The sequence below is a fragment of the Ursus americanus genome, chromosome 11, assembly GCF_024610735.1.
Source record: "Ursus americanus isolate L20-20 chromosome 11, mUrsAme1.1.p, whole genome shotgun sequence".
NCBI lineage: Eukaryota > Metazoa > Chordata > Mammalia > Carnivora > Ursidae > Ursus > Ursus americanus.
Window position 1 is genome coordinate 43,945,417 of NC_142137.1, and position 24,704 is coordinate 43,970,120.

Below are 24,704 nucleotides of genomic sequence, written 5' to 3' on the forward strand. Positions count from 1 at the left end.
TAGTTTGGACATCCTTCCTAAGGAGTTCGTGTACTTTATTAGCAGGGGATATTTTTGGCTTTGACATATCTGGGGGCTCTGAGGTGGTTAAAGGATATCTATAGGATCTCAATGACTGGGACCTGCATGCACATTACTTACAGCAAACCTGCTGCTGAGGGGCGAATCTCTAGGCGCTGCCTGGCCTTTAGGCCTGGAAGTCCTTACAGCCACCTGTGGGTTGGTACGGGATGCCTTCTGGGCAATGGAAGGGCAGGATGGGTTTGTGTCCATGCCTGTGGGTTACATGCTTCCCTGAAACCTTGAGGATAGAGGCTACCCCACAGTGTAAGTACTAAAAACTGTAGCAGTAAGAACAGCAAGAATGTAAGATATATTTTATGATGAGTGGAAGAGAAATTTTTCAAAGACCCAGAACATAAGAGTGTTTCCAGGTTTTTCAAAAGTTGCGAAAGAGTAAACATGAGATGAGGAATAACACACACTGTTTTTGGAAGCCCTCTTGTGGAAATATTGCCATTCATATTATTAGCCATGCAAACCAGATTTCCCTACCTCCAATTTTCAAAAAAATATGTAATTCTATTTTAGTGAGTTTAGATGCTATTACTTACTGTCCTTTAATCGATCAATCAATCAACAAATCATCAGAACATTTCGATATCCAATCTTACTTTTATCTGGACAATTTTAACCTCGTCAAAGCTTATGTCGGCAAGAGATTTCTTTGTCTGGCCTCTGCGGTGTCCAAATTTACACTTATTTCTCATCACTTGTTCGTCATCTTCTATGGGTCTCCGAACATATTTAAAGCGATCTTTGAGAGCTCGTTTCCATAAAAACTGCATAAATTAACAGAAGAGGACAGTTAATCTTCAAGGAGACTGGAATAATCCCACATAAACAATAAAATCCTCATCACTCTTGGGCTTGAAGTTATTTTCACATCACAGTAATAGAAATAATAAAACTATCCTTCCACTTACCTTCACGATGGTCTTGTGATACTGTTATAAAAATTATAATCCCTAAATCATAACTAAGGAAACAGAGTCAGAAAAATAAAAATACTTTCCAATGTCACCTAGTTATTGAGTGAATATACTGGCTCTTCAATCTGGATTTTCTAATTCCCCATATTGGATGTTTTCTACCTACTTTGCCGTCTCCACAACACATTCCACCTTTCCACTGGCTTCTAGGGAAGAATTGATACAGTCTTATGCATACATGGATTGATGCATTTTCTTAAAAAATGTTTTTCTGTCATCCCTTGAAATTCACTTTGGTGAATACCATTGGCATTCATTCCCCAAATATTTGTGGAGCACCTACCGTTTCAAACACAAAGACCAGGGTCCTGCCCTGGGAGGGAGAGGCGGCACAGGCAGACCCCATCTAGCAGAGGGATGAGTCATTTCGATGCAGAAAGAAAAGTGTAGTAACAGGGGAAGAAAGCATTATCTTACATTGTGTTAGGAGACCACAGAAGCCTTCCTGTAGGAAGTGCACCTAAGCCGAGGTTTAGCTGTTGGGGTCAGAAAACTACATGAGTGGGGCCAATGGAGACAGCACTGGGTAATGCCAGGTGGGGGGTGGGGTGGATAGAAGTTCCAGGCCGGTGAAGCAGACTGTGCCGTGGAGCAGAGGGACAGCCCGTGCCACTTGGAGAGCTGCCAAGAGCTGTGCATGGCTGGAACACAGAGTTTAAGGTGGGGAAGGGTTAAGAATGGGCCAGAAACTAAGGCAGGACAGACAGAGAAGCCAGCCCAATCCTGAAAGTCACGGTTACCACATAAACGGCCTTCACCGCAGTCCAGAACCAGATCTTTTCAAACCCCCATCTGTGGACAGGCTACCTAAGCATCGCATAGGGAACTTTGGTCCTTGATTCTTCCTCTAAAGCAGTGGTTCTCAAACTTTAACCTGAATCACAATTCCCGGAGCACCTGTTAAAACACGGGTTGCTGGGCCTGTCTTTCAGAGTCTCTGGTTGGGAAGGTCGGGGATAGGGCTGAGCATCAGCATTTCTTACAGGTTACCAGGTGCCGCTGCTGCTGCTGGCCCAGACCCTCGGGACTCCGATCCAGTTGGTCTGAGCAGAGCCCAGATGTCTGTATTTTTCAAGGCTTTATAGATAATCCAGCTACAGAGCCAGGCTAGGAAGTCTTCCTAGGCCACGTTGCGAGACAAGAGCAGATGGTCAGATCTGGGCTCTGGAAGAATCTGTCTGCCATGTGGAGTGTTTGGGAGATCAAAGACATGGGCAACAGCTGAGGGACACACCAGGCTTTCTCTGCAAACCAACACTGTCTTCCTCTGCTGGGCTTTTGGTTTTGGCCTGGAAAGCTCTATTCCTCACCTCCCCTACCCTGCTGGCATCTAGTTAACTCTTGCTCTGCCTCCAGATCTCAGCTCAGCTCATGTCCCCTGGTTATCAGCTCTCAGCTTTCCTCGTCTGTACTTAGCACAACTTGGAGTTTACCTTCATCTGTGTGATGCTTTTCTGCTTCTGTGCTTTTCTACTCTGTTCTTTTCATTCTTCCTCTCTTTATTCTCCCCTGTCTGCTTGCTTACTTGCTTCCTTCCCTCCCTCTCTCCTTCCTTCCCTCTTTATTTCCTTTCCTTTCACTAGGCTATAAGCACGAGAGGCCAGGCTCATGTCTGCTTTGCCCACCAAGCCCAGCACAGCGCCTGGTGCGTCTGGGAAACCATAAAATACTGGACGCCTGGTATCAGTCCTCTGTGAGGTAGAGGGACCCAGGTGTCAAAGCCACAGACTAGAAGCAAGACTCTGAGTCTTGGCCTTGCTTGGTAAGGACCTCACTTCGTGAGGGGTAGCCCAACACTTCCCGAAACCTGAGCCTCGAGGCTGTTCCTCAGCCCCTCCACTTCCTTGTCTGCCATGTGCTTGAACAGGCCCAAGACTGGGTGACTTTGGGCATCTCTTCAAAGCTCTATTTCCTCACGGGACTTAGATTCTGCCGTTCCTTCTTCCCTGGCTTAAGTCTCTAGAGGAGTCATTCCCTACCCTTCAGAAGAAGGCTCTACGTTGGGAGAACCCAGGGTCTAGGCCTAGTGTGTACTAGCCAAGAAATGAGCAAGTAACTCTTAAGTCTTAGTTTCTTCCACTATAAAATGGAACAAGCCCAATCCTGTCCACTGCCCTGGGGTTTCGGGAGTCCGACATGATTGCTACTCATGGAAGTGATTTGTAAACGAGAGTGCTGTTTCTAAACCCCCCGCGGCCCCGCCGAGGGCTGCTGTGGGCTGAGGTCGCCGCCAGCGACTCTGATGAAGCTCCTGGGTATGTGTGAGTCAGAGACGCGCTCACCTCCCACAGGCTTGCGGGCTTGCCCTCGGCCACTGCTGAGAGCACAGAAGGAACGGCTGGCTTACAGTTTTCTTAGTCCTAAAATATGAATGAAGGCAAATGCATGTTTCCCCTCTGAAGTCCTTCTAAACTGCTGGTCTGGTGGGAAGGGTCACACCATCAACTGCTAGGACGTTTGTAGATCACCCGTGTCTTTCCCAGCCTCGCCCTTCTCTCCTTATCGACTGTCTGACAGGAGCGCAGAAAAGACAAATCGCAGAAGACAAATCGGAGAGTATTTACTGAGCATCTGGGACATGCCTGGCCCCATGAGCTCCTTACACAGAGGCCTCAGGAGAAAATAGCCCTGTCACTGAATAATCATCCTCCCTCTGCGTGCTTTTCCACCTGGGGGGGGAGGGGGCAGGCAGTGCGGCAGAAAGAGCTACGTGGATACGGCTGTCCTCCAACCCCTCTGAAATACAAAATAGCCCTGAAATTATGGGCCCCTGATCTGATACGGGAAGCAGTCCATGGCGTCACCAGTGGGTCTTTGCTCCCCATCTTAAACCCAGATATAATCCTTAGGAAACATTCAGACAAACCCAGAATATGAGCCATCTTACATGGCCACTGGACTAGACTTGTCCAAGAAATACATATGGGGGGAAAAAAGGGCAAAGAGACTCTCCGAGGTAAAAAGAAATTGAAGATACATAGTCACATGCAATGAGTAATCCTTGATTAGATTTTATAGCAAAATATCCATTTCAAAAACATTTTTGGAATAATTGGAGAAATGGAAATATGGGTGATATATGTCTTTATGCAATTATTGCTCATTTTCTTAGGTATAAAAATGGTATTGTGCTTACAGAGGAGATTATCCCTACCCTTACAAGGTACCTGCTGAGGTATTTAGGAAAGGCATCGGAAATCTGTTTTCTGTTTCCAAATGCTCAGCCCAAACAAACAAATAAATACATATGAGCCAGGAAAAATCAATGTGACAAAATATGAATACCTAGTGAGTCTAGATCAGTGATTCTGAAGTATCAGGATTTTGCCCTCTTCCCAGAATGCACCTGGCAATGTTTGGAGACACGGCTGTTGTCCTCATGGTTTGGGCGAGTGGGTGGGGACAGTCATACCTAGGGAGTGCCGGGGATGCTGCTGAATGTCCTACAATGCAGAGGACAGCTGCCGCCACAAAGACTCACGCAGCCTAAACTCTCAGTACTGCCAAGATGGACAGACCTGAATGTAGGCAAAGGGCAGATGGGTGTTCACTTGGCATTCTTTCAACTTCTGTGTACATGTGAAAATTTTCAAAATAAGAAGTCGAGAATAAAATTAGCCCTAAACATGACCAGGAGCTTGCTTGCTTGTGCTTGCTCTCTCTCTCTCTCTCTCTCTCTCACACACACACACACACACACACGAACATTCTCAGAAATTTTCTCTGTCTTCCACTGTAACATTTAAAACATAACTTCACGCACACTTGCAGGGAGAATTTGAGTAAATAGCTACCATGCAGCAGAGTTTCCCCCTTCCATTCTCTGTGTGCAAACATGGGCCATAACATGCTAAGCAATTTTTCAGGTCTCTTTATCAGTTAACCATCTTTCGTTAATGCCACTGGGGATAGAAGTGGGTAAAGTGCATACAAGATCAAAGAAGCATTATTCATTACTTTCTATTTGTCTCACTTTCATAACCATGAAACTAAAGGTCAAAATGTAATTGGAAAAATATGTATTTGCTTATATGTGTGCAAAGATTCTCTAGAAGGAAACTTTCATAACATTAGTTACTTCTGGGGAGGAAGATTATGTAGCTGGGGGACAGAGGTGGGAGGGAGACTTTTCCATTTATATCTTATTGTAGCTTTAGAGTTTTGAACTTAGTGAATATATAACTCATTCAAACTGCATATTTAAATTATTTTTTGAAACACAGCTAGCTCTATACACAGTAACACTGATTAGTTGGCAGACAGAATATCTTGCGTGTCGAAGGCATTTTTAGAACCAATTTTGTCAGGCATATCAGTGTGATTATCAATGTTGGGACTCTAGGTTTGTTTATTTTGTAGTTTTTCAGGGTTTTTTGTATAGCATGGGGTTTTTTTGGGGGGGAATTTGGTTTATTTTACAGTGTGCTTTTATAGGTAGCCGCGTATTTTAAGAACGATGTCATACTAGAAGCAAAAATACCTAAATTCTGGTCTGGGCTTCAATAGTTACTAGTTTCAGACATGGAATACAATCCCTTTCCTGAGTCTGGGTGGTAAAAAAGAATATATATGGCCCTCTCCCACTCAGAAAATTCTGATTCTATCCACACGTGATAGACATTTCTTGAAAAGACAGAAAGAAAATGGAAGGAAGAAAAGAAGGAAGGCAGGCAAACAACACTCCAGTGATGATAGCACTGACGTAGGTGTGGTCCTGTCCTTCTTCTGTGTATTACACCCCTTAAAGACCCTTCCCGGAGACTCAACAGGACGCATGGGCTTCCGAACTGCTTTGAGGGAAAGGCAGAAAGATGATGACTAGAGACAAAGAAGACAAAAGAAGGAGATGGGTGAGGGATGAACAGGTGGGGCACAGGGGATTTTTAGGTCAGTGAAAATACCCTGTAAGATACAATAATGATGGACACATGTCATTACACATTTGTTCAAACCCATAGAACGTACAGCCACAAGAATGACTCCTAGTGTAAACTATGGACTTCGGGTGATAATGATGTGTCGATATAGGTTCACCATTGTACCAAATGCCTCACTCTGGTGGGGGGATATTCATAATGGGGAGGCCATGCATGTGGGGTCAGGGGGTACATGAGAAATCTCTGTACCTTCCTCTCAATCTTGCTGTAAACCTAAAACTGCTCTTTAAAAAAGTCTTATTTTTTTAAAAAAGGCAAAGGAACACACAGAGAAACAGAGAAGGTATCAAAAAAGAGCAGAGCCGAGAGGTGGGGGGTGTGTGGTAGGGGGAAGACGAGAGGGAAGGGAGAGCGGAGTGGAGAGAGAGACCAAAGCTAAGAAAAAAAACAGAGACTGACAGAATGAGACAGAGGTAACGGAACAGAATCAGAAAGAGACCAGACAGAGACAATGAGTCCAAGAAGACAGAGAAAGAGAAACAGACGTAGATGGCTAGAGAGAGACTGTGGGAAGGGGAATGGGGCATACAATTACTGGACAATACAATGCTATTATTTTAAGATGGGTTGGGATGCATGGCGTGGCGCCATGTGGTCACTTACAAAGCCACAGCCGTCCTCGTCCAGGAAAGGGTGGGCCTGCAGTAGGGCATTGACCACATCATTGTACTGCTGGGTGCTGGGGTACCTGGTGAGTGCAACAGGGGGGACATTTTTCACTTCAAGCAGTCCACATTCCTTCCTATAAGTTGAGTCCAAATTATATTCACTGTTCTTCAGATCCTTCTATGTAACAATGTAGATATTCAAATATTGGCAATGTTGGGCTTATTACCAACATGTCATCCAAAATCGGAAACACATTGGTTCCAAATGAGTCCTACTCTACTCTGAGAACAGACCCTCTCCCAAAGCAGCAAGTCTGCCCAGTTATTACTCACAGTGAGCCTTCCAGATACTTAGTCATATCAGCCTGGAGAAACTCAATGATCTTTATCCTCATGCTGTGATCGGGACACTTCTGTTCTGCTAACATGCATTTGACATCATAGGGAAACTCTGGTAGAACATAGGACTTAGTCCATTGCAATGCTTTATTCCTTGCTAGAACATGTTTCACGTTCCTTCTGTTAAATAAAAATACACAGAGAGTGAAATTCTATTTCAAAGAGAAGCAACTTGTAAATTCGCTACATCCTGAGAACTTATCATATAAACCACTTTCCTGAGGGCTAAATATGGAATTCATCAATCCATCTTGTATCCATTCATCTGTCCACAAATGTTTGAGGGCTCATTAGGTATCTGTTTTCTTTCCGTTTGTACATACATAAATATTTGTAGCTCTGGAAAACCTGTCTTAATAAAATTGACTGGGGAATAAATCCTAACGTTGGAAAGAAGATTGATTCCTACATCTTGAAGAGGTAATATGAAATGCATAGCTCAAAACTGAACAAGATAGCCAGCAAAACAGAGTAAGTTGCAGCTCAGAAAAGCAAATAAGGCATACAATTAAAGTCTCAGCACCTGATTAAGAAAATTCTTCTAATTGATTTACTCTCTTACTGTTTATAGTGAAATACAAGATCCACTTAATTTAGTTGGTGTTTGACCATTTTAATAAGGTAAACTGAGTTTCTAAATTAAAAGTACATATCAGATACTTACATTCAGTTGGCGTCTCTAAAAAAGACTCCAGAAAACTATAGCCACAGAAAGCAAATCAAGCCGATCAGTGTTTGCCTGGGGCTGGAGATTAGAGCCGGGACTGACTGCAAAGGGGTGCAAGGGAGTTACTCAGGGGGCTGGAAGCATTCCAAAATGGACTGTGATGGTAGTTGCGCACCTGTATAAATCTGCCAAAATTGACTGAGCTATTTTAAATAGATGAATTTTATGTTATGTAAATGATACCACAATAAAGCTATTTATAGATTTAAATATCAGAACCACTTGAAAACCTCAAAGTTAGTAACTGATCATCAAGTGGGTAAGAAGAAGAATCTATGGTAAAATTCCCCAACAAGTTACCAGCGGCGACAGGCTTGCCTTGGAACGGAAGTGCAGGAGTAGCAGCAAGCCAAGCAGAAGACAAAGAACAGAAGGACTTCCTGAATTAGCCTGAGTAGGTTTATTTTCTGGCCCTCCCATGGACTCCTTCATCGTCCAAACAAAATTCTGATGAGTTTCGAAAGGCCAGGCTTCCTTTTGAATCTGAGGTCATATATTATAAGAGTGCATGAGGCAAATGAAACATGGGGAATAAAGGAAAAGAGGAGAAAGCGCTCTCCTCTCTGTTCATGATAAGCTCTCTCTTTTATTCCCCGTTTTGCAGTCCAATCTCAGTGTGGAAAATATGTCCTGGCTAAAAGAAGCACATGGATAATTTAATACTTGATCCAAGGAAGCAACAGGCAATTCCCAGATGAAATTTGTGCTTCAGCCCAAACTACTTCCAGCATGTTTCTCTCATTTCACTGCATCTTTCAACCAATAGTTACTGGGGGTCTACCGTATGCCAATTCGTCTTCTATAATCCCGATGTCCTTTCCTAGCGTATTAACTTGTTTCTTTCACCCGTGATCTATCCTGTACCCACTCAGACCAAGGGTGTAAAGTAAGGCAAGTTTTGTTCGCTGTGTTTTGTGCTTTCCCAATGTTTTTAAAAGGTGCTATAACTGCGCAGGTGTTAAACTTGGTTTCAGTACATTTTATCTCCTTTTCTACAGAAGTTTGTAGCGGCTAAATTAGCTGTATGATGCCTTTAGGCTTTTGAGGTTGCTATCTCTTATTTAGTACTGCATCAATGGGTAACTTGAGTATTTCCATGCCATCAGATAGGACTTCGTGCAACTTTTACCTTCTTTTTCTATATATTTTCCTATATGTCACTTCTCAAAATAAGGGTAAGGACTATATAGCATAATTTTTGTCAAACTCCTAAATGTAGCTAGACACATACCAAGCTCCATCAAAGTTCACTATCCCATCTATTCCATTTTCCCTTTAATAGCATCATTACGCAAAATCAGAAGCATCAAATTTTTTTCTTTACATTAATGCAATTTAACAAGGTATTCTGGAAGTGAGGGTAACACAGTTATGCTAACTAACACAAGTCCAAACAAATATGACACAAGTAAAGGCACTCATCAGAAATTTAAAATACACTCTAATCTGGAAGCAGATGACTGTAGGCACAGTCATTTCCCATCCATAAAATGGTATTTGCATTGGATCCAAAAAAAATCTTTACTGTGAGGTTAAGATTATTCACCTTACCGTTATTGAGGTGGAGTTGAGCAGAACACCAATAGAAGTCCCCCTACAGCAAGGGCAGGGAGCAGAAAGCAACCCTAAACTGAGAGGACCCTAACATTCTGGTTCCCACCTCAGTGCCAGTGCTCTTCAACAAAATACCACGAAACAACAGACCACCAAGCCGATGGATCTCAATCCTGGGTATCCAATAAAATCAACTGGAGAGCTTTGAAGACAATGTGAAGGGCTAGGATTGATCCCAGTCTAACTGAATCAAAAGTCTACTGAACGAAATACTCAGTTTGTATGTAGAGTTTATATTTGTAATAAAAAAACTTATAATAAAGTTGACCCACCTGCTAAATGGCAGAGTCATTATTGCAATATGCACTAGTTTAAAGAAATCATGAGCTGAGGTTCTCATGAAAAAGTTCATTGATTCTGAAACTGTGTCTAACTTTTTTGTAGTTCTCTTATATTTATTTTCTTAATTATTTTTAAATTTTTTATTTAAATTGAATTTAATTAACATATACTGTATTATTAGTTTCAGAGGTAGAATTTAGTGGTTCATTAGTTGCATACAAGACCCAGTGCTCTCACTACTTCAATTAGAGTGAAAAATCATCTAATTTTGCAGACAGTAGGGGGCTCACCTCGGGTAAGGAAGATGGCTCTATTAAGAACAGGTCAGATTAAGCTCCAGCTTTCTGAGGAAAGATTTCAATGCACAGAAGACCAAGGCTGAGCCTTTGCAGTGAGCAGAAGAGCATATGTGTTAACACGGGAGCAGAGACTATTTCTTTAATCTCCAGCATAGATGATTTTGCTTTAGTAGAGTTAGTGCACAATGGCTGCTGAAAGGATGACCGTGGTCAGCTGAAAGGAGTGGTTATCTGCACATGGCTGAATTCAATTTGGTCTCAACAATATTATAAACATTTCAGTGGCTCCTCACTGCATTCGCTAGCCTGGTAAACCAACTCACCATCTACGCTCCAAATATGTCCCTCATGTCACTCCCATCCTGCCTTTCCTTAATCTCTTGCACATTAATCTCTTCCCAATCACTTTCTAAGACCACCTCCTCAAAAGTCAATAATGATTTCCTGATTTACAGATCTGGGGCCTTTTAACACTGGCCTTTTTCAAGACCTTTCTGACCACATGTAGCACAATTGACCACTTTTGCACAGCCCTCTTTTCTTTCTCATTTTTCTACACACTGTTTTACTTGCCTCCCCTCTATCTCTCCAAGAACTCATTTGTTCTATTTGCTGACTTATTCATCTTTATCTTCTGTGAGAGTTTGCACATGGCTTGGTCTTTGCCTTCTTAATCCTCAGATCTATGCTTTCTCCCTCATGCAGCTCATCCATCCCCCATGGCCTCAGCTCTGAGCTACCTGTTAAAGGATTATAAATCATCAATAATCGTCTCTTTTCCATGCCTCATCCTCCATCTCCAACAATTTGTACATTATTCATTTCATACTCAACATGTCTAAAATAATTTATAATCTTTTCATTTCAGAGCCAGTTTTCCATTTGCTATAGACTGACTTGTGTCTCCCCCACCAACGTTCCTGTGTTGGAGCCGCAATCCCCAATGGGGCTGTAGTAGGAGATAGGACCTTTATAAAAATAATTAAGGTAAAATAAGCCCCTGATATATAGGACCTGCATCCTTATAAGAAGAGGCATCAGAGAGCACTTTCTCTTTCTCCATTGTATTGGCCATTTGTAAGCCAGGAAAAAAGCTCTCACCAGAAACCAAATTGGCTGGCACCTTGATCTTGGACTTCCTGGCCTCCAGAATGTAAGAAATAAATTTTTGTTGTTTAAACCACCGGTCTATTTTATTATGGCAGCTGAGCTAAGATACCATTCCAATTTCCGTGTGTCTATCATTGTGTTTCTTTCTCTTAGCAACTCAGACTTAACACTTCAGTGTTCTTAATTCTTTACATCTGGGCATCATGAACATTTCTCTATATCTTATCTCTTGCATTTGCCTACTTCTCTCCATTGTTCATTTATCCAGGCATTCATAACTCAATGCGGACTACTTTGATAGTTGACTAGCAGAGTTCTGCTTCTCGAACGGCCTAATTAGTTCACACTGGACAAACCACTCCCTGAATAATAACTATTAGCATTGACGAGATACAAAAACAAGCAATCAAACAAAATTATCCAAAAACACCAGAAAGTAGAAAAAAAGCAGGCAGATTCTGAAGAGAATCTACACTGGGAAGAAAAGGGAAGACATGGAACGAGTTTCCTTTTTATGACTTTTGGCCTGAAGGCAGGCCTCAGAGTGCTGCTGAAAACCCGAGGAGAAAACCTGCAGTCTTTCTGGACTACCAAATTAGCGGGCAGAGTTTGGGCAACCTTCTCTCCGGAAAGAGGAAGAAAATCCTCGAAAGGAGATGGCTAATAAGAGGGAACTACAAAATTGATGTATAAACTGTCCAAATCTTTGGCTGGTCTAGAACCACACATGTGCATAGCCCAACTAAGAATAAGAGAACTAAACTTGGATTTGAGCTGATCTCCAAGACAGTTTTCAGTTCAATTCCAACCAATTTTGTTGTTTTGCTAAAACAAACTAACCAATAATCAACACTCTTCTGGTAAATAGTACAGAATCAAGAGTTTCCACACTGTGACATTCACAATGTCTAAGATACAATCCAAAATTATGTAACATAAACAAAAATCCCAGAAAAGTGTGACCCTTTCTCAAGAATGAAAACAATTAATAGAGTGTGATGCTGAGATGACCCAGATGTCTATGAGGACTTTAAAACAGCTGTATAACAATGTTCAGTGACTTAAAGGAAAATATGCTAGTGTGATTAAAATAATAGGACATCACAAAATTTGAAATTAAAAAAATGTACTAAATAGGATTTAACAGTAGAATTGACATTATATAGAGAAGAGTCAGTGAGCTTGAAGGCAGAGCAATAGAAATAATCCAATCCAAAAAATAAGGAGAAAAGAGATTGTCTTCTCAATACAGTAATGGTTCATTTTTTAAATTCCGTGTCGTCATATTTTATCCCCATAGATAGCCATAAAACCTCCTCCCCTTGATCTTCTATCTAATTTTACATAAACACTGATATCATCATGTCAGGGGAGCAGCCAGCTGGAACTGGTTAATGGCTTCCAGGTTACTCCTTGACCCAAGACATAGCCCGGGACCCAGTATACTACACCAGTCTTACTTGACATAGTAACCATGCCCAAGAGAAAGAAGCAACTCAGGTTCTAGGCCCATGGCTCCCGGTCTAATTGAATGACCATAGCAGACTATGCCAACTGACCATCTGAGGTCCGGACCCGTTAAGAAGCTGTCAGCGGTGCTATTCAAAAGTAACATCTCTCTGTAGCTTGCCAGGCTCCCAGGTTCCTATGGAGAAGCTCTTCCTAGCACCCAGTTGCCCTGTCATCATAATAAAAATGGATGCCCAGGAGGAATATTCATAAGAAAACTATCTCCAGAGAGAAGACAAACAAGGTATTCAAACACAAAACAGAGCTGGAAAAGCAGCATATCACATGGAGAGAAGGCTACTGCTGGCCTCCTACATTTGTCCTAATTATATAACAAATTTTGCCCTAATTTGATGAATCCTTGGACTATCACTTCAACTCTTGTCTTTTGAAGCAGTTTATTCTGAAGGACCACTCACTGGTTGTCTGTCTGTGACTGACAACTGTCATAGTGACTGAAGTCTATAGAGAAGGTCAGCTGTCTCTGGGCTTATGTGATCTGATAACTGGACCTCATGTATCATTGTGCAATCCAAATACCCAAGAATCCAGCATTTCTTGAAACTATTCCCTGTCTGTAAAAGAATTAAAAATACCTCAGGTACTGAAAGATTGTTGGGATTAGACAGAAGCCAATGTGAAAATTTTGCTGCAAATCTGAAAGTCCCATAGTTTAAAGACCAAGCGTATGGGAAAGCTGAAACTTCATCTTCAACACCTGCCCATACTAGCTGTTTTGCCTTTTGTGATTCATCATGCAAACTTCACCCTTTTCCCAATTGTTGTAGGCGTGATACTCTTCCTGTTTCCTTACAGTGTAACCCATACATTGAGTGACATGGGTGATTCAGGATTCTTCGTCCCTAGCATTGAATACGGTAGACAGGCCGTCGGTGACCCAGTGTACTATGTTCATCTCTTTGAACAATAGCATTTTCAGGATCTGGTCTCCCTGAGAATAGAGTTACCATTGCCTATTTCTAAGGGAAGGTCTGAGCCAGGCCCATCCTTGAATTATCAGCCTTTTGGGTTCCTGGAACTCTCCAAGAAGAGGAAAATAACTATGATTTATTAACAGATTTGAATGTAAAAACGCATGTTTGGAAGGAAAAACCTGGAATTGTTCCCTGCAATAAAACCCCATTTAGAGCTACTGAGTATTGGCAGCTATTTTATCCCCCTGAAAGCAGATACTCTTGCTTTAGGGAGAATATAAACTCTTGAACCTCTAGACCAGAAAGCTTCAGTGTTTCTTTACGAATTAAAACATCTTGAGTCCAAAACTGTTGCTTCTAAGTTAGGTGACTCTTCTGTTCAAGGAAATTTTCTCATTCTCCCTTTGTACATCTCCACAAATAAAGCAGGTGATAAGGTTTTTAGATTCTGTGAACAAAAATAAAATTCATGGTGTATAACTTCTGAACATCCCAAATTTGAATTCATCATCATAATAATTAGAACCATCCATAATATGGTCCAATTCTGTGCTGTCTTATCACCAACTATTATCCAATGTGAATTCTCAGATCCAGCCAAAAATCAAGACTTCTGTATCTCCAGAACACACTACACATGTATCAGCAGTTGCTTCTCTCACCCAGAACGCCTGAAGTTTCCCCTTGTTCTTCTAGGCTCATCTTAAGCCCTCTCTTCAGGTAGCCTCTCCTCCACTCTTCTGGCTTTCAGGTGGACTTCCTTGTCTGCACCCCCCCCAACATGGCCTAGTCCTGTGTTGGCGCCATGGGTACTCAGCTAAGTCTTGCCTCCTTATCTACTTTGATTTCCTGTGAATCGTTGAGTGGAACAGTTTGTAACAAAAATGTTGTAAAAGATTTAGGAACATTTGAGAGATAGAGAATATTCAATGTAATATTCTATGACAGATAAAGATGGTCTTCTGTTCCATACACATGTGTTTTCACACATAAAATGGACATGTTTCCAAAAGGAGAGTCCTGTTACCTTAAAAATCGCCCACCTGTCTCAAAGGAACCATTGACTAGCAAGGCATCAAGCCAATGTGCCAGCAAAAAGAAGGGCCCCATAAGTCCTTACGTTTGAGATACGAAATCCCGTGGGACTCAAATCCTAGAGATGCAGATCTGGGATTGGAGCAAAGTCCTCCGTAGACACAAAACGTATATAAAAATTAGACTGTGGCTGTGGAGAATTACCAAATGGTCAAATACACCTCCTCCTCCCCCAAAAAACATTTGTGTAAAGAATTCACTGTCATCTTCACCTAGAAAAGAAAAGGATGTTATAATATGTCTCTTCAAAATAGTGATCACACTTTACCAGACTACAAGTCACACAGAAGTGTCGCTCTGTGTTACATGCCAGTGCTCTGGTAATTGCCTGCTTTACTTTAGCTCAGCAAGACTTTCCACTGCTAAGAAAACAAGGCGAACAAGAAGTCTGGAAAAGCTCAGGAAAGAGATACATGCCAATGAACAAGGTGAGGTGGGACCTCTGAAAACAGGGAACAACGTCACTGCAAGACGCGCCTGGACCGTGAAAGAAATGCTCTTCTGTTGCTGGAACTGATGGTCCCCACCACTAATTCAGAAAATGTTTGCTCCACATTCTCAGCATTTTGATGTTTGCTTTTAATTTATGTTTTATAGCTGCGGGCTTTCACATCTGCCATTTAAACTGTCGGGCTTCCAGAGGAATTTAGTCCCTGAAGTGCATGTGTGAACACATAATCAGACATAAACAGGGGGTAGAGATGTGGATGGCATCAGGCATGTGCTGTAGCACAGACAGACAGACTCCTCTCAAATTCTCCCTGTCTTTGGCTGCCAGTGTGAGATTCAAGACCCAGCAGCCTTTGCGGCTCCGACTGATCACAAAGCGAAGCCTAAAATAAATAAATATTTTATGTCTTCCCATTGCTCAATTCCTCTTGGTATTGACGGACATACAAAAATCCAGAAACTTCTAGCACATGCTGTTTGCTTGGCTGTGAATGTCCTTTTCCTTTCCTGCCCTGTTTTCCATTAGCTGAATTTCTAATCATCTTTGAAAATCCCTAGCTTTTGTGAAGTATCTCCCCAGAGGCTTTCTCTATACTCGGTTCCTTGAAAGTCTTAGTTCTTTCTCTTCTGTGCTATGTGTGTGCCCTGCGCCTTTCTGCTTCTACATCTCTTTCCCACATGGCAGTTGTCAGCTGACATACCTGTCTTGTCTCCGAGACTCAGAGGTCCCCTGCGTGAGGACTAAAATACCCCCACTCCCCTCCCCCACAGTCTAAATCACACCTAGCTCATGGGATGTATTCAGTAACTTTTGCACTGAACACAAAGGGGGAAAACAGATTAGAATTCAAGCTTACTTTAGATCTTTAAAGACTTTATATTAGATTTAATGGGAATGCGCAAGAGTCAGAGAATTATTTATCAAGTTTTCTCAGCCCAATTTCCCCTGATTCTGCGGTTCCTGTTTGGCTGGGCCCACGGCTATCCTCCCCCGAAGGAAATTTCCGTCCTAGCTTAGTGAGCCAGTAGTCCTCACTTCATCTGGGTCTGTGCTTAAGCATCACCTAGTCCAAGTCAAAAGACTTCCCTGAAAATGCCATCTGAAATAGAACCCCCCTGAACGCTCACACACACACACACACACACACACACACACACACACGGGCGCTGTTCACTCTCTATCCCCCTTCCTCTTTTCTTTGCATTAGTGATCTTCATAGCACTTAAATCTATCATAATGGAACATCACATTTATTTGCTATTTTTCTCCCCCATTATAACGTGGGGTAGGAAGTTCGGTCGGCTTCGTTTGCTACTCTATCCTCAGTGCTGACACCAGGGCCTGGCTCAGAATCAGCATTCAGTAAATATTTACATGTGAAACAAATGAGTTCATCCTGGTTTAGGTAAGAAATCTTTAAGTCAAAAAAAAAAAAAAAAAGAAAGAAAAGAAAAGAAATCTTTAAGTCAGTATTTCCCGAGGTGTGTTTTGTAATGTTAATAGATGTTACCCGGGAGAAAGAACTTTGGGTCCAGCAAAGTTCCATGGGTGTTCTCACTGTAGGACTCGTAGCATTTACTGTGTTTGTGGACTCTGGGAAATCTCCGGTTAAGGACTAGGGTTACAATGCAGCACTTCCAAAGCTCAGGTCCTTTAGGTATAGCTATTCTAGATACCTTGTGGTGGGAGATGGTGGACCCCTGCATTTCCCACGGAGGGATCCTTGCTCCACTGTCACCACCCCTACGGTCTTTGGTGCACTTCACTGAGCCTCCCTCTATTATGCGCTGGATAAGATGCGCAGATGACTACCGCGCCCCTTATCTGAGCTGCGTATGTGTTCGTGCCTGCGAACAAGACATCAAGTGGGGACCAGCTGACGTTTGCCTTCCTGAGCACAGGCAGACGGGTAAGATCATGCTGCATTTCCAAGGAAATGTAGACCAACGACAAAAATCATTAAGATAATTTTTAAATATGCATGAAACCATGACTAATTTATAATTATGCCCAAAGGGAGAAGCAAAACATCTGTACACATATACTTAAAGTTTAAGTGAAGTGTTTCTAAGTAACATTTAGGAAACCTCTACCTCTTTATTTGATTTTATGCCTTATTAAGCACTAAAAGGGAAGCAAATAGAGTAAATGAAAACCAAGGGATGCCATTGCAAAAAAAAAAAAAAAAAATCTCTTTCCAAAGGGTCACCAGCGCATGTTGAAGATGGGTCCTCATAATCCTTCCATCAAGGAAGGGCATTTAAGCAACTCAGTCAAGAGCATGTGTCACTTATCACCAAAGACACCTGCATTGTGTCACTCTGGTTTCCAAACCCTCCTATTTCTCTCCTTTTCCAACCAGCTCCATTTTTTTCTCCCCCGTGCCAAGCGCTATGAAGAATGAGATACACCACGAGGCCCAGAGGTGTTCCTTTAACCAGCCACGTGAAAAAAATGGCAATAATAATCCTTCCCTGCAGGTATCACAGAACCATTATGAGGATGAAATATCATCCGAAGGCTTAGAAAAGAGAGGGGCACCTGGATGGCTCAGTCAGTGAAGTGTCTGACTCTTGATTTTGGCTCAGGTCATGATCTCGACATAGGGCGATCGAGCCCTGCATCAGGCTCCACGTTCAGCGTGGAGTCTACTTAAGATTCTCCCTCTCCCTCTGCCCCTACCTACCCCCCCCCACCCCACTCGTACTCTTGCTCTTAAAAAAAAAAAGAAGAAGAAGAAGAAGGCTTAGAAAAGAGAAAAGACCTCCAGAACTCATTGAAGGCAGCAGCCTCATCTCCCCTGCAGCAAGTAGGGAGAGAAAAGTCCACGGAAAGTGGGACGACTACCTGGAATAGTGCTCCTGGAGCGGTGACTGCAGTGCACTGAACGCTTTCCACGGGCTTCCACTGTGCTCAGCACTCTGCAGGCATTGTCCATTTTTAGATAATGGTCCCCACAAAAGCACCATGAAGAAAGTATCATCGTTATTATTCTCACTGTGCAGATTTGGATACTGATTCACAGTGGTTCTAGGGTCGGGCCATGGGGACTTATCATCGCTCTTCCTCTCTCTACTCACATCGGAACAGATATAGAAGGGACTGGTTACTTCTGGAAGCTGAAGCTGATGGAAGGAATAGTTGAGAACTCCTGGCTTATTCCATACATCCAGAGCACATCAAAGGAAAACATTTGAAATCAACAGACACCCATGAGCAGAAAGCAGGGGAATGAAGCCATCATTAACATGGATTTACATTTCCTGAACCGTAGTTCAGACCAGGAAGACGATCAGGACTAAGTCTCACCTTGGTCACTGCCTTCCACCCTCTTGTTCACCTCCCCAAACAGAAGGCAACAGTATCAAGGAAAATGGGGTCTAACACCGAGAGATCCTCAGGAGCTGGAGCCTTTATGCCCAGGGGTGCAGGGGTGCAAGGTTGAAGATGGTGAAGAAGGAAAGAGGACAGAGAGGACAGCCCAGATCCAAAGCCTATTTTGCAAGAGCTTCTGATCAAAAGTGCAGCTTTTTCCTGACTTTGAGGGGTTGCTGGGCCCTGAGCCTACTGCCCTTAGTCCCCTGGGATCCTGCCCTGATGGCAGTAGATGAAGCCTGAAGTGAGAGCGGCATATTCGGGAAAACTCACCAGAAGCCTCTTGGATTCTCTAAATCTCAGTTTCACTCATTTACCAAACAGAGAAAATACTGCCCACCTTGCAGGACTGCTGTGGACTAAATGAGATGGTAATGTGAAAGTTTTATGAAAACTATAAAGGGCCCCACCCTGGCTTGACTATTGCCTGATGATTCTCCTAGGACAGTTGACGTCTCCTTTCAATGACAGTACATTTAAAGAAAGCGTTTGATGGTGGATGACGGAAAACCATAAGCATCATGACTGATGCGTGAACCACACAGGCCGGATGACCGGGAAATGCCGTGTAGGCCACCATGACTCTGTACTACACCTTACCTACAACTGCCCTCAGGACTTTGTCTGACTTTCCTATTCCTGGGTCTACTTCTCCAGGTTTATAGTTTCTCTTTGTTCCAATGTAGCCCATATATGGAAATACTATACCATGTAAATTCTAGTGTAGAAATACAAGGAAATGTTGACCAAAGCAGGGTCTCCATCTGGAACAGTCAAGTTAAAACAACCACAACTACAAAACACAAAACAAAAGCAAAAACTCCACAAAAGGCAGACTCTCTGGGACACTATTCACTGAATAAATGCCATTTTTGTGGCTACTGCCAATCACCCCTGACAGTTTATAACAGAGAAATCCTCTTTCCCCTTAACATGTACTTGAAAGATGCCCAATATCATCCCAAAACTTCACTTGTCCAATTTAAAGATCACAAGTTTTAATCTTCATCTTTTACCAAATCTCGTCATCACTTGATAAAAGATTCCCTTCAAGGAAAACAAAAGGTGCCCACTTTAGAAATGCATTTAAACACATGAAATCTCATTAAAAAAATGAAGACAAAATATTATCATTTGGCTTTAAAATGTTTAGAAGTTAGCAACCCCACCTCTGTTTCAGTACTCTTTGGTCAATCCGTCCATTATTAAGGGTTTCCGCTGCATAGAAAGATGGCGTCTGCTTCCCACAGTTGGCTGGACTAGGGGACTGTTCATCTCTGTCACCAAGAAAGAAGAGTTGGGTTAAGAGCTATTCAACAGGAGCCACAACTGTTGACTTTCATGGCAGCTCTGAGGGTAGAAGACAGCCCATAGTGACACCATAATCAGTGTCCGCCTTCCATCTCCACGTTCAGGTTACAACTAAGGGAACTGAAAAAAAAGAGGATACGTTGGAGTCATCTCACACAGTGGTTCATATAGGCCAGGAGGTAGACTGATGCCTGTTCACAATGCTGTTTGCACCCATCAGTTGTATTATAAATGGTGTTATGGCCATCCTTTCCTCTTTGAGATGACGGTGATAATAGAATGTATCTTTATTGGTTAATATCTCTAATCTGCCAAAAAGCATAGTCATTAACTCTTTATCAGATCCTTCTCCACTCCTGCCATTCTGGGGGGACTTTTATTATCTGTGGAGTCTAATACCTGTAGAACCACAGTCCACTAACTCCCTCACTTCACAACTAGTGCAACTGGAGCCCAGAAGGAAAAGCAAGTTGCTCACAACCTCAGGCTCCTAGTAGCAATGCCAGGAGTTGACCTCAGTCTTCTGACTTTCTGGCCTGGGATTTCTTTACGAGCTCCAGCAAGAACAACCACCAAAAAGCAACTGCAAATACTCCTACCTATTACATAGCCCTGTGATTTGCTGAAGTCCCAATCGAATGCCAAATATCCTGTCCAGATGTGGCCTACAAATACTTTTCAAAATAACATCCTAGGCAACCATTAGCCATTAAAAGAAACCTGCACTCAAGTTGAAACCCATCTGCAATCTCTGATCTAGAATGCCATTATCGACTCTTGAGAAGGAGTCTTAAGCATCATGTAGTCTACCGACTTCATTTTGCAGTTGCAACTAAAAAAAAGCCAAGCAAATCTCCAAGGTTAGATGAGTGGCTATCATCAGAGCAGAGGTTTGAGTCAAGTGTTTTGATACCTAGCTTCAGGGTTCTTGGTACTACACCCAGTTTCCTATCTTTAGTCAGCACTTCCTGAAAGGGTCTAATTAAATAGCATATTCTCATGCCTCTTTCCATTATCATTTTCCCATGTGAAAATATATTTGTCACATGACAATATATTTGACAATAAGCAAATACAGCCAATAAGCACTTAAGCCAAGTATAACCCATAACCCCACCTGCAGCTGTGCCTTTGTACCAGATTAATTTAACTAATCCTTAAAGTGAATAAGCTACTCACTGGGTAGAGTGAAAAGCCCCCACTCATAAATCCCTGAACTACCAAAATTCTAAGTCTTGGCTACACTTGAAAATGGCTTTCTTCACCAGGGTAGCGAAGTTTAATATTTAACATGAGACTACTTTGAAGGAGGAAAGATTTTCTCAAAGATTATGATACAACCAACTTCAGTGTGAATTAACATGAAGTTAGGTACTGTATTACTTTTCGCAACCTACAGATGAAGCAACAGGAACGTCAACATTTACCATAATCAATCCAAGGCAGTGGTAGAACCAGGAATGAAGCCCAGATTTCCTGGCAGTCCAGCTAGCTCTCATTTACTGGAGAACACTGTAAACTGATCTGCAGTGGAAACAAGGCTGTCTGTTTCCTTCTAAGCCGTGCCCAAGGCAATATCAAGATTCCAGTCAACTGAAGGGAACTTCCAACTCAGAAGTCCAACTCATCCAAGAATGCTGGGAAATTACTTTGAATGCTATTTGAGGTTCACACCCACCCTTTGCTGGAAAGGAGTAAAAGCACGCAACGGGAACTTCATCAAAAGTCACATACTGAAGAGTGTGATTTTACATGGACATGTCAAAACAATGTTTAGAAGAAATCCTTCAAAGAAGTAAGACAGTAGCATCTCCTGGCCAACCACGGACCACTCCTTCAAGACCACCTGTCCCCCTCCATGTTCCAAATATCCAAATATTCTAGAAATGAAATTCCTTAGGCCAAGTCTCTCTAAAATTCCATTGCTTCTCAAAGAGCAAGACAGCAATATATATTATTATAGGTTTAATCTGAAAAACTAAGACATAGAATGAATTTCATCAAACATCATAATCTTACTTTAAAAACTAATGAGTAATTGGTCTGCAGCAATTATTTAACCCTAGAAACATAGCAAAACGTCTCAAGTATGGGAAAAAAAACAAGTCAGAATGCTTGAAATGATCCTGAGGTATAGATTTGTGAAGCGAACATTTTAATTTTGTAATTCCTGCAATCGCTCCTTTCCATTGCAGAAGTCGGTGATAAGAAAACAAACAAAACCATCCCTCAACCTCAAAGGCACCACAGATTTTTCTACATAATTTTTGTGGGATGTGATCATAGCATTCAGTATTCTAAGAACACCCCTGAGAAATTAGAAAACTCACTGTGGCAAGAGTCTTTAGCAAATTATACTGCAAAAGCCTCTAAAGGAGAATATAAACTAGTTACTATAAGAAATTCTTGGCAAATAAATAAATACATAAATAAATGAACCGTTTTGGGGGAAAGCAAAGAAGCGGCGAAAGATGCCTTTCCTAAAACCTGATTTTAAAAAGACCGAAGCTGCAGGAGTCCATTTGCACCTGTGTTCTATGTACACTCGAACCACTTACTCCAGAGCTTTCTATGTGGTAAATCCCAGTTCAGAGGCTTCCCTAACGATTGGAGTCAGTGTTTAAAAAGCAGTGCATTAAAAAAAAAAAAGAAGAAGATGTATCCTGATTCATAAAACTTTGCAAGAGTGCCCTTAATGCAGGTATTAGAAATACTGTACACACTTTGCTGCAAACGGTCACAGTTTTCAAAGAGCCTCCCCCCCCATGTCATGTTATAGCATCATCAGGAAAGCACCGCATCAAAACTAAGGCCATTCAGGAACACACTTACTCCAGGGCTGCTCCTCCCTGAGCGAGAGGGGCTGTTTCTCTAGGGCTTCCAAGGGACTCCAGTCTTGGACTCTTCTGCTTATATTTTTTAATTAAATCCATCAGAACAGCCTGGTGCCCAATTTTCTTTACCAGTTGCTGAACCATCCGATCATTAAGAGCTAGAAGAGCGGCCCCACTTACTTCTTCCTCTGGGAAAAGAAAAAAGAAAAAAAAAAAAAAGGCTCTACATGCTTGCCTGGTAAAGCACCGCACACACAACATTCTGAACAGGAAAAGTCATTTCTGGTGTTGAAAGGATCATCTAAACTTGTCCTCTGAAGTTATACAATTCTCTCTTTTTTTGACAAAGAGAGAACCCTAATTCCCATCACTCCCAACGGGGCTCTGCTCCTAGCAAAGTATCAGAACATGGAGTCACAATGAAACTTTTTGCTTCCCCGCCAAGGCCTCCCCCCTCCCGATGCTCTGTAAGAGGCGTTATCTTTATAAGAAAAAAAGGTTTCTCAGAAAATCGTCCTTAATAGTAACTCCCAGGCAATATGCAAAACTTGCAAATCCAGCACTGAACAGAACTCATGCTGCATTCTTTAAGGACAAAAGCGGTATCAAATGCAAAGAGCCAGAGATGTATTTTGACTAGCTCTGACTACTTTGCTTTATTTCAGTTCTTTTTCGAATATTACATCCTCCTCTGGATGTGAGGTCAGATGCAAACTTTGCCACAGTCAGTAAAGAAAGGAAGTTCCCCCAACTCCGCATCCACATTCGCATGCATTAGGCAGCAAGAGTAATCAATTATCGGTAACAGAGGCAACTCCATATCTAGGCTGCTCCATTCATATTTTTTCAAAGTGTAAGCAACTCACCTTGAAACCTATGAACTAGCTCTCCTAAGTTTTTCTCCACCAACCAACTGCAGACCTCATCAACTGACCAAGTTTCCATGGCTGTGTCCTGTGAATACACCTGTAGAATAAAAGGTCAGAGAAGGATTCTTCAGTTTTTCTCTCTGATTGTTGTACTTTTATTTTTATTTTTTTTTCCAATCAGCTCTCTAATCTCAGCTCCTCCCTTTGCCAGACTCTTTGAGACTCTCAATACAAAGCTTCTTTAAGATTACTCTTTCCCGAATACACATCTAAAAGTTGCTAATAAAACAAATACTCTTTTTAAAAACAAGGCTGGTTTGAACCTATTTCCTAGTCTCATTTCTTGAATTTCTTCACCTGCTCCTACTTTTTTCCCACAGGCATCCCTCAGCTTTACTAACAGACAGCCAAAGCCGTACAATGGTACCCAATCCTGTACCATTAACACCCAGGTCTCTTCACAAAGAAAAGAAAGGTGTGAAATTCACCACTACTAGGCTCATCAGGAAGTGGTTGACATTTACAAAAGGGGTGGGCAGGGGAGGAAGGGAGGAAGGATCAGATAAAAGCCTGACAGAGATACTTAGTAAACCAAGACTGTTTAACCCCTTGTGGCTCCCAGCTCGGAAAGAGCTTGTCAGGCTTCTGATTACTTTGGTTTAACAAGAGGAGAAAGTGGGAGCCAGATTTCTCAGGAGAATCTGAATGTTTCTTTCCTTCTTTTCATTAATACCCTTATATATTCTATCCAGTACTAGAACTTTATTAAGCAGCACTATGATTGGTAACTAGGAAAAAGAAGCACGTTGATTGAAAACTTTAAAAGAATTTAGTTGGGCAAATTTAAAAAAGGAAAATAATTAAATATGTTAATAATCATGCAGTGAAGGATGTATATATAAAGTTTGCAAGGTATGTTCTTCAACTACTCAGTTATTTTTACCTGCCACTATTCTGCAACTGCTTAGAAAACTTTAAAAAGTGTATCAATTTCGAGGATGCCTGGCTTGCTCAGTTGGTTAAGTGTCTGCCTTCAGCTCAGGTCATGAACCCAGAGTCCTGGGATCGAGTCCTGCATGGCGTTCCTTGCTCATTGGGAAGCCTGCTTCTCCCTCAGCCTGCTGCTCCTGGTCTTTGTGATTTCTCTCTCTCTCTGACAAATAAATAAATAGACTCAAAAAAAAGTATAAAAGTATAAAAGTAATTTTTAAAATTTCTCTTAATAGCTCGTTCCCTGTTTTTTATAATTCAATCCAAATTACTTTAAATGGACCAGGGAGGAACAGAAAAAACTTAA

General features: G+C 42.0%; 1 protein-coding gene across 1 annotated transcript in view; it reads right to left on the reverse strand.

The window, feature by feature from the left end:
* SAMD3 (sterile alpha motif domain containing 3) overlaps positions 1-23,591 on the reverse strand; it is a 43,161-nt gene extending 19,570 nt beyond the window's left edge. The window contains exons 1-6 of the mRNA XM_087865297.1: positions 23,405-23,591; positions 22,537-22,726; positions 19,563-19,670; positions 6,931-7,116; positions 6,593-6,677; positions 675-842 (exon numbers count right to left, since the gene is read on the reverse strand). Coding sequence (XP_087721423.1) covers positions 675-842; positions 6,593-6,677; positions 6,931-7,116; positions 19,563-19,670; positions 22,537-22,726; positions 23,405-23,483 — 816 coding nt within the window. The 5' untranslated portion in view covers positions 23,484-23,591. The remainder of the gene's footprint in view (positions 1-674; positions 843-6,592; positions 6,678-6,930; positions 7,117-19,562; positions 19,671-22,536; positions 22,727-23,404) is intronic.
* Between the last annotated feature and the right edge of the window lie 1,113 nt (positions 23,592-24,704).